This window comes from Mustela nigripes, chromosome 12 (assembly GCF_022355385.1).
Source record: "Mustela nigripes isolate SB6536 chromosome 12, MUSNIG.SB6536, whole genome shotgun sequence".
Lineage (NCBI taxonomy): Eukaryota > Metazoa > Chordata > Mammalia > Carnivora > Mustelidae > Mustela > Mustela nigripes.
This window is the reverse complement of record NC_081568.1, coordinates 25,753,103-25,763,684: the sequence shown is the minus strand read 5'-3', so window position 1 is coordinate 25,763,684 and position 10,582 is coordinate 25,753,103. Positions and strand designations below refer to the sequence as shown.

The following is a 10,582-nucleotide window of genomic DNA, read 5'->3' as shown; positions in this document are numbered from 1 at the left end:
ATGGAAATCTTGAACTAGTTATCCCTAAGGGCTACATTCCCAAAGGTGGAATTTCAGTGTGACTGGCCCAAGTGTGTGTGTGTTTAGAGTGGTGGGGGAAGTGGGGAGTTTTGCCTGGATGTGAACAATTGCCCCTTACATAGCTCTTTGGAAAGTATGAATTTTTTGCATATTAAGTGGTCTTAGAATAGGCCCTATCTATGAAGAGAAAATTTCAAATGATACATGTATTGCTGAGGCATATAAATGGTTCTTTGCAAATGTATAAGTATCCTTTTTACAGTAGGTAGCTTATATAAGGGAAAGACATAATTTAAAATGAAATGTAGGAGTATGGAATCATTATTAAGTTTCAAGGTAGATTCTTATGCTGTTGGCATCTCTGAGAAATAAAGCTTAATCCAAGATGATTTGAGAAGATGAATCAGAGGGTAAAGAACACTACACAAATACTTCTGCTGTCTAAAGCTAAATTGCTTTTGGGCATTCCTCCATCTGTAAAGAGGCAGGAGACAAGATTAATGTTTGTTTGACATTCTAGCCATTAGGTACAAAGTTTAGTCTTCAGTGAGGAAAGGGAATCACTTGTAGTTTCAAAAAAAATGGAGACAAAAAGCCTTCAGCTAAGGAAGGAAAAGTTTAGACTAGATATTAGGAAAAAGAATGTTCTTATGAACAAGAGCCACAGAGTATTAGAGTAGGTTCCCAAAAGAGGTCAAAGGAGCTCCTGTGAAATAAAGAATGGTTTTATTAAGATGCTATTGGAATATAAGGAATGGCTTGGAAAATGCCAGTGGAAGTATTTTGATTCTATAGCTGGACCACTCAATAGCAAGCTATGTTCAAAGCCATAGGGAAAAACAATAAAGAAGAATGACACTCTACTAATGAAAACAATAGAGACTCAAGTTTCTTCCTCCATACTGAAATCCAAAAAGGCTTCCAGAAATTCACTCAGGTAAGTAAGTCAGGTCAGAGAGAGAAGAGTCAAAGGTGAGCATGAAGCTCAGAACTTCAGAGACTTTCAAATAGATGAACACATACATTTTTAATTCCCTAAAATCTGCAAGCAGAACAGTATTTTATAAACACTTCATAGGAAGGCCTAAAGTCAGGCATTTTTGCACATACATACATACGTAATGGTATGATAAGAAAATCTTCAAGAAAGACATCTGAAATTTACATCCAAAAGTGATACACTGTGTTCCGATTTCCAGATTCCATAATCATATGTCTCCTTAAAGTCAACAGAACTCATTACAAACTGCACTTCTAAAAACCTAAACATAAAATATGAAAGGCACCTAGGTGTCTCAGTTGGTTCAGCATCTACCTTTGACTCAGCTCATGATTCTAGGGTCCTGGAATGGAGTCCCCCACTGGGTCCCGTATCAACCAGGAGTTTGCTTCTCCCTCTTCCTCTCCCTCTATCCCTCCCTCCTGTCCCTGCTCTCTCTTTCTCTCTCTCTCTCTCTCTCAAGTAAATAAAATCTTTTAAAAATAAAATAAAGTAGAATAAAACAAAATATGAACCTGGATTCTCCCCACCTCAGACCCAAAAACCTAGCTTAAAATTTTGAGCTTTAAAATTTGAGCACAAGAACTTCCTACACATTGGTCAACTGGTTCCAAAATGAAAATTTCATTGTCAGACTCTTGTGTTGACACAGCTCTTAATATTTAAATTTGATATATTCTTTACTGAGTCAATGTATTATTTTTGATAAAGCTTTATGATTTTTCAGGACCACAAAATGTGAGGATATGCATTGTCTGTCTGAAATATCTGAAATATCACTGTTAAGGGGCAGAATTGATTCGACTTATCTGACTGGCTAATCTCATGATACTTCCATCCCTCACCTCTGTATTTCTACCCCATTCTCATTCAAAGAATGTGAACATCCTTGAGAGGAAAAAATCCCAGAAATTTTAATAAATTTCAATGTTCCAGTTAGTATGGCTATATAAGAAATCATCCTAAAGTTTAGGGGCTTAACAAAATAATAATTATTTATTCTCACAATTTTTATAGATCAGAAATTCAGAATCTGCTGTTAAGCGATTCTTGCTCAGGGTCTCTCATGAAGTTGCAATCAACTGAAGACTTGACTAGGGCTGGTAGATATATTCAAGGTAGTTAATTAAGTTCGCTGGCAAGCTGGTACTGCCTTTTTCCAGGGGCCTCAGATCCTCTGCATGTGGATATCTCCACAAGGCTTCTTGCATATCTTCATGACATTGGAAGTTGGCTCTCTTCAGAGCAGAGGATCCAAGATTGCAAAGCTGAAGTTGCAATGCCTTTTACGACCTAGCTTTGGGAGTCACACACCTTTACTTTTGCTGTATTACACTGGTCCATTGAGGCCAGCCCCAGTTCACTGTGTAAGGGACCACATAAGTACATGAATAACAGGAGCCTGAGATTTTGTAGCTGGCTACAACACTCAGGTGAAGGCAGTATACTGACAAGACATTTGTGGATACATAATTACTCCTTAAATCCACAGTTTGCTTCAACTATCTTGAATAATTAACCTTTTATAATTGCTTTCACTGTTTTATGGAAGCTAGGTGGCTTTTTCTTCTCCTTGGTCTTGTGGACACCATGTCTTCTGTTCCTCATTCCCAGGTATGACTTAGGTTCATGTTGAAAATACCTATTTTTCCAAACACTAGAGCACCTTTGGTGATTCTAGCTTCCAAAGGATTCTGTTTGACCCCTTTCAAATTCTTTCATTAAAAACATTTGTTAAAATGTTACTATGAACAAGGAATACATTGTTGAACAAAACAAGCAGGGTCTCTAATCTATTGGAACATATTCTAGTGAAGGAATGCAAAGGGTAAAAAAGAAACAAATAAGTATGAAAGTATTAGATAATGAAAAATGGTAGGATAAAAATAAGATAAAATAGCTTATCTATTTAGATAGGCACAGATAGGGAATGGCTAGGGAGGGTAGCTTATTTAGGTTGTGAGATCAAGAAAGTCTTTTCTGAGAGGTAGTAACAGAGTTCTGGATGACAAGAGTGTAAATATTTCAGGGAAGAGCATTCCAGGCAGAAGTACAGTCAATATAAGGTACCTGAGGTAAGGAAAAGTTGATATGAGAGAGACAAAAGAAGATCCGAAGGCTGGAGCAGTGGGCATGGATCAGGGTGTGAGAAGAAAGAGATGAGGTCAGAGAAGTGAGCAGGACCAGATCTTGTACAGGTCTATAGGCAAGGGTAAAGTGTTTGGATATTATCTCCAGGATGATTGTATGATACTTACTTTTCAAGGTCCATTCTCTTATAATAAATGTTTGTTTTCTTTCTTTCTTTTTGTTCTTATCCACTTGCTTCCTACAGTGGAGTTTCTTTATATCAGTTTCTCCTCTCCTTTAGAAACACAGAATTACATTTCCCTACTCCTTCATTGGTAGGTGAGGCGACATGACTAGTAATGGCCAAAAAATTGTGAATAGAAATGACATGTATTACTTCCAGGTTAAGGCCTTTATTAATCAGTAAAATGCCTATAATTCTCTCTTCCTCTGTTGTAACAACCTGGAAGTTGACATGTCACCTCAAATATCCAGAAGGTAAAATGGTAGGGTCTCTATCAGACTGGGTCCCTGAGTGATTGTGTAATTCAAAGCTACCACTGACCCACATTGACATACAATGCAAACAAGAAGCAAAACTTCTGTATTTTTTTTTTAAGATTTTATGTATTTATTTGACAGACAGAAATCACAGGTAGGTAGAGAGGCAGGCAGAGAGAGAGATAAAGGGAAGCAGGCTCCCTGCTGAGCAGAAAGCCCGATGCAATGCGGGGCTCGATTCCAAAACCCTGAGATCATGACCTGAGCCAAAGTCAGAGGCTTTAACCCACTGAGCCACCCAGAACTTCTGTATCTTAAACCACAAAGATTTGTGAGCTCTTAGTTAACAGAACAGCCTAGATTAGTCTGATTAATATGCCTCCAAAATATTCTTCTTTGAAAAATAAATTCTAAACTGGATTGTTACCAATCAATCCAATTCATTTTTTGTAGCCACTGCTGGTTGTTCACTCAATATAAATTAAATCATCACTATTTTCGACCTTCATTTTCTCTAAACAGGTCCATTTATTCTCCACTTTCGCTCCTACTTTATTCATCAGGAGGCACAAGGTATTACCACTTGTTAATAAATCATGAAATTAACACTTATAAGGCCCATATTTTCTTGTTTAGAGAAAGGAATGGAGCTTATTATTTAAGCTGGTGAGGAGAATCTTGTTGATGAGATTTTGCCCTCCAGATGTTAGGAAGAATATCAGAAGGGAAGGCATTGTGACACCAAACCCATTTCTGTATTTAAGATAGTACATAGCACCCTAGGGGAAAAAAGCAGAGTTGCTTATCTTTTATATTTTCACTCTGAAAACTGTCCATAAAGACACACACTTAATTTTTGCTCAAAGTTCCTTATATTCACTGTATTTGCTTAGAAAGTCTCTGTCAGGAAAGAAAATTTTCTCCATCTATGCTACATAACAACTTGATGCGTCTGCCAAGGTATATTGTAAATGGGAATTCCAAGCAATACAAAGAAGCTTAGAAAGACCTAATTTCTTTCAAATGTCCTTCTTGGCTCACACCACTTCATCCAGGCACAGCACTCTTTAAGCAATTTCCAAGCCCTCCAGTCAAACAAACTGGACTAATATTACCTCAGGATTTTGACTCTATCCAAGAAATCTGCTTTCACAAACCATATGTTAAAGCCCCTGGACTCCTTTTATTTAGCGAGGTTCACTTGTCATATGGTATGCATCTTTACCCTCTGAACCATGTTCTAGACATCTTATTGGAGGAACTTGGCTGAGTCATCTTTTCAATGACATTTTCTTATTTTAAAATCACAGAATTTCATATTAAGGCAGAACTATTCAAAAAGTTCTACATCCATGAAATAGACATAAAACAAGGGTGTCTTCTTTTCCTGGTCTGCCAGTTTGACCTTAATAAACCAGAGGGTACCAGTTATTAAATGTTTTGGGTAAAGTTAACCTAGAGTCATACAAGAATCACTCACAAGTGTGAAATGCATGATGTCTTTTGATGTACCAAATTAGCCATATGCTTATAGAAAAATCTCTTAGAATCCTAGAGGTTCTCCCCATTAATTAGACCAAACCTTCTATTATCTCATTTTGTGAGGGCAGTAATAGTGGACTCCTGATCTCTTTTGGAACCTGTTAACTTTCCTGGGAACCATGGCCCAAAACAGGAACACTGACCCCTCATTAGTCATGTAAAAGACAATATTTGTTCAGTACATATTTAATGTACAGCATAAGCATTTTGTACATTTGCTATGGTCGCTAAAGTTGGACCTGAGACAATGTAGGTAAAATAAACATGTAATAACTGAGTAAATCTTTCAAAACCACTCCTTTCATATTGAAGACATCCTATATACCAGGTAATTTCCTGGAAGATTGACCACATTTGACTTTCATAACTACATAAAGCAACTTTGGGTTTTCCCATTTACCAGATGAGAAAAACCAAAGTTCAGAATCATGAAACTACCTTCTTAGCTGAGATGTAGTTCATAGTTAGAACATGAACCCAGATTCTGAGCTTCTTCCCTTCATATTTGCTGCTTCTCAAAGCCTGGAATGGAGAGGAAGACACAGTTAATATCTAAAGAGTATCATTGAATATCAAAGGCAACAAACGCAGAGTAAAGATTGCTTCCCCTGTCATTTACCTTGTGAGTTCTTAGCAGAGTAAATACTATTTAACCCAGTTAAGTTTTGATTGTCTATCCATACAAGAGTAATAAACATAACATTTCTAAATAATGTATTTGTTATATTTTTGGAATATATAAATGTATTATAAAAATGTAAGCTATTGGGGTGCCTGGGTGGCTCAGTCAGTTAAGCATCTGTCTTCGGCTCAGGACATGATATCTGGGTTCTGGGATTGAGTTGCATTGGGCTCTCTGCTCAGCAGGGAGTCTCTTTCTCCCTCTCCCTCTGCCCCTTCCCCTGCTGCTTGTGTTCACTCTCTCTCTCTTTCTGTCTCTCAAATAATGAAATAAATAAAATCTTTCTTTAAATGTAAGCTACTGAAATATACAATAGAATTCTCATCCAATGTGATCAGTTAGGGTAGCTGCTTATCTGAAAATCAATTTAGATCAGATACTCACTTAACATATACTCATTTAACATTATATTTACTTACCTTAAACATTTATCTTAACTAAAGTGTAAAGAATATTTATTTAAAAATCTTATCAAAGCCTTTTTTAAAGTGGGATTTCCTATACACAAGTAATGAACAATTCAAAAAGGAAGTTAACAGTAAATCTGGAAAAATAAAAACAAAAAGGAAACTAAGACAAACTCCAGTTACAATAGCACCAAAAAGAATAAAATATTTAGGAACAAATTTAACTAGGGAGGTGCAAGATTTGTACACTTAAACAATAAAGCAACACTGAAAGAAATTTAAAACTTACATAAATAGAAAAACACTTCATGTTCATGGATTGGAAGACCAAATATTGTTAAGTCCTACCAAATATTGGTAGGACTCCCCAAAGCAATTTACAGATTCACCACAACCCTATAAAAATTCCAGTGACTTTTTTTTTTCTCAGAAATGGAAAAGCTAATCTTAAAATTCATACAGAATTGCCAAGGGCTCTCAGTAGCCAAAAACATCCTGAAAAAGATGAACAAAGTTGGAAGTTTCACACTTCTCAGTTTCAAAATTAACTACAAAGCTACAGTAAGCAGGATAGTACTTGCATATAGCTAGCCAGATGTGTAAATCAATGGAATAGAAGTTTGAATCCAAAAAAAAAAATCCCTAAACATCTATAGTCATTTGATTTTCAATAAGCGTGCCAAGACTGCTCAATGGGGGAAAGCATATTCTCTTCAACAAATGGTGCTGAAGCAACTGGATATGTACCTGCCAAAAGAATGAAGCTGAACCCATACCTCGGACCTTATGCAAACACTGTTAAGGACTGAATGTGTCCCCACAAATCCCACATGCTGATGATTTAACCCCAATGTGATAGTATGTGGCAATGGAGTCTTTGAGGGGTAATTTGGTTTTAATGAGTTCATAAGAGTGGGGCCTTCATGATGCTATTAATGCCTTTATAAGAGGAGATATCCAAGTGTTCCCTCTTACTATCTCTGCTGTATGAGGGCTGGTCAAGCTTAGGATATGATGAGAATGCAACCATCTGCAAGTCAAGAAAAGAACTCACACCAGAAACCAATTATGGCAACACCTTGATCTTGGACTTCTTAGCCTCCAGAACTGTGAGAAATTTTTGAAGTCACTTAGTCTATAGTACTATCTATGGGAGAACTAATGGGGATTAGGTTTGGAGATTTAGAGACAAATTGCAGGAATGTTCTGTGGCTCAGACATAGAAAGAAATATTTTGTAGCTGGAGAGAAGAAGCAGGGATTGATTCGATGAGTCAAGTTACCCAGGCTCAGTAGAGAACACTTGGTGCTTAATAGACTTCAGAGGTTGTTTTGTGGGTTATTTGGAGAGAGGGGTTTTCTGTGATTCATGAAGAGATCCAAAAATGCTTTTTAGTGGCCTTAGCAGTTTCAGCTTCAGAGATGCTGCATCCAGGGGCCACAGTCCTCTCGGGATTTAACCTGGCCAAAGATATTTGAGATTTCCTACATCTACCTACCCTAAATGGGAATTAGCAAGACTCTTTCTCCCTTATTGGGAAAAAGAAAGAAATACTCTCTGGTTTTCTCAAAGCTATATGGTAGAAGGGGGGTTGGAGTAGGAATACCACTTGGCATTCAAAGCTTTTCACTTAAGAATTTGTAGCTATGTGCAGAGGCATCTGGGTGGCTCAGTCATTAAACGTCTGCCTTTGACTCAGGTCATGATCCCCAGGTCCTGGGATCAAGTCCCACATTGAGCTCCCTGCTCAGCGGAAACCTGCTTCTCCTTCTCCCATTCCCCCTGCTTGTGTTCGCTTCTCACTGTGTCTCTCTCTGTCAAATAAATAAATAAAATCTTTTTAAAAAATGAATTTGAAGTTATGTGCATTTTATATCTATCAGGCCCAGATATCTGCAGGTATAATATACTTGTTATTTTATTGTAAATATTTATCTTCTCTCCCTTCTAGGAACATGAAGCAAAGCAAAACTTTCCTTGTTTTTGTTTTTGTTTTTGTTTTTGTTTCCCCCTTCAGTCATCTACTCGAGAGATATCAAGGCTGAACTTTGAAATATATTCAATCTAGATTCATGAAAGTTTTAATTATCATGACCTTAGAGATCATCCTTTTGGCTTTTAGTAATGAAAAAAAAAACTGAACTAAAATCTTGAGGATCACACAACATATTAGTTCTAACAAAACTTGAACTGGAACCTAATTTTCTTGCCTTTCCACTACTATAGGATTTTTTTTCTTTTCTCCAAATTTTTATGTTATTTTAAAATTGAGAAGAAACATCACCAAATTTCAAATGCAGGATCCATGGATGAGCTTTAGGGGTCCATGAACTTCCAAAAATTATCAGGAAAATGTCTATGTGCATTTTTCTAAAAAAAAAAAAAATTCTCACAGGTTAAAACATATTGCAATCTACTTATGTTGCAGGGGGAAATGTTCTTATGTCAACAAATGATCATTTTTCTTTTCTCCTCCTATCACTTCTTCTGATGTAAAGTTTTACTTAAGTTATTTTTCTTCACAGGAGTGTCCAACAACCAAGATAAATTGGACGCTATATTTGGCCACATTTAGCACCCAAAATTCAGACAACTTTTAATATTTTGGGGAAAATATTTCTATGCCATATAAAACACAGGGAAAGAATCATAGATCTCAGGGGGAAATAGGGAATAATATTACTCTCTTGATCCCACCAGAGAGGGTTTTTGTTTTAATAGTGGTTCAAATCTGTGAGAAGGAAAAGCTATTTAACTTCTTCATTAGTGTCCATGCTACAAGTGACCATTAAACAACAAGAAGTTTGTCACTTCATACTCAGGGGGAGACATTTTTTAGCCATATTCTTAAGCAAGAGAGACCCCCTAAATGATATTCAAAAAGCAGTGTGATCTTACCCAAAAATCACTAGGATTGGGTTTAAACACCTGGTCCAGCCTTAGCTCTGCCTTTTACTGGCTCTATAACTTTAGACTTGCTACTTAATATTTCTGAGTTTCCATTTTCTCACCTGTAAATAAGTATAAAGTACTTTTTGTGTTGCTGATACATGGTGTTGTTCTGATAAGCAAAATGCCTGTTCTAGTTTGGATTGTATTCCCCCAAAATTTGTATGTTGAAACATTACTCCTACTACTTCAAAATGAGACTGTCTTTGAAATAGAGTCTTTTAAAATGTTATTAAGTTAAAAAGAGGTGATGAGGGTGAGCCCTGATTCAATCTGAGTGGTGTCCATAAGACGAGGAAATTTGAACATGCAAAAAATACCAGGAATACAGGCACAGAGAAGAAAGGCTATGTGGGGCCATCTGTATAGGCCAAGGAGAAAGAACTCAGGAGAAACCAAGCCTGCCAACACCTTGGACTCCCAGCCTCCAGAATTGTAAGAAAATCAATTTCTCAATACAATGCCAAAGCCATCTATTAAAACTATTAGTTGGTGGGTACCTGGGTGGCTCAGTGGGTTAAGGCCTCTGCCTTCGGCTCAGGTCATGATCTCAGGGTCCTGGGACTGAGTCCTGCATTGGGCTCTCTGCTCAGCAGGGAGCCTGCTTCCTCCTCTCTCTCTCTCTCTCTCTCTGCCTGCCTCTCTGCCTACTTGTGATATCTCTCTTTCAAATAAATAAATAAAATCTTTTAAAAAAAAACCTATTAGTTGGCTCAGACCTAGTTTGAGGCGACATGGCTAAACGCACCAAGAAGGTCGGAATTGTGGGCAAATACGGGCCCCATTATGGTGCCTCCCTCAGGAAGATGGTGAAGAAGATTGAGATAAGCCAGCACGCCAAGTACACTTGCTCCTTCTGTGGCAAAACCAAGATGAAAAGACAACCTGTGGGGATCTGGCATTGTGGCTCCTGCATGAAAACCATTGCTGGTGGTGCCTGGACCTACAACACCACTTCTGTTTTCACAGTAAAGTCTGCCATCAGAAGACTGAAGGAGTTGAAAGACCAGTAGAAGCGCCGCCATTTGAAACATTGCTAGCCTATAATAAATGGGTTAATTTATGTAACAAAAAAAAACTATTAGTTATTAGAGATATATAAGAAATCACTTTTGAGAGTAGGATATATTTTGTCTACATTTAGAAAATGGCTTCAAGTTATTGAGATCACTCTCTTTTTTTCTCCTGATTGATTCTTCCCAACTTCTAGAAAGTAATGTATTTCTATCTTCTAAAATCTTCTAAAAAGTTAGATACCAGAATTTAAAGGTATTTTTTAGTCATTCTACTCTAAACCATTATTTTACAGAAGGGAAATAAATCTCAAATTCACAAAATTAGCCTTTTCTGTAAAGAGATAACCAAAGGAGGATAACCAAGTACCTTTGTCATAAAGATATAGTGAAGAAA

General features: G+C 37.0%; 1 protein-coding gene across 1 annotated transcript; it reads left to right on the top strand.

Annotated features, from left to right (window-relative positions):
- The first annotated feature begins 9,889 nt into the window (after positions 1-9,889).
- On the top strand, positions 9,890-10,185 carry LOC132027743 (large ribosomal subunit protein eL43-like). Its single transcript, XM_059416479.1, has one exon. The coding sequence runs from the start codon at positions 9,907-9,909 to the stop codon at positions 10,183-10,185; it is 279 nt and encodes a 92-aa protein (XP_059272462.1). The 5' UTR covers positions 9,890-9,906.
- The last annotated feature ends 397 nt before the right edge of the window (positions 10,186-10,582 follow it).

Coding starts and splice junctions, on each gene's coding strand:
- LOC132027743 (XM_059416479.1), top strand. CDS start 9,907: ATGGCTAAACGCACCAAGAAGGTCGGAATTGTGGGCAAATACGGGCCC.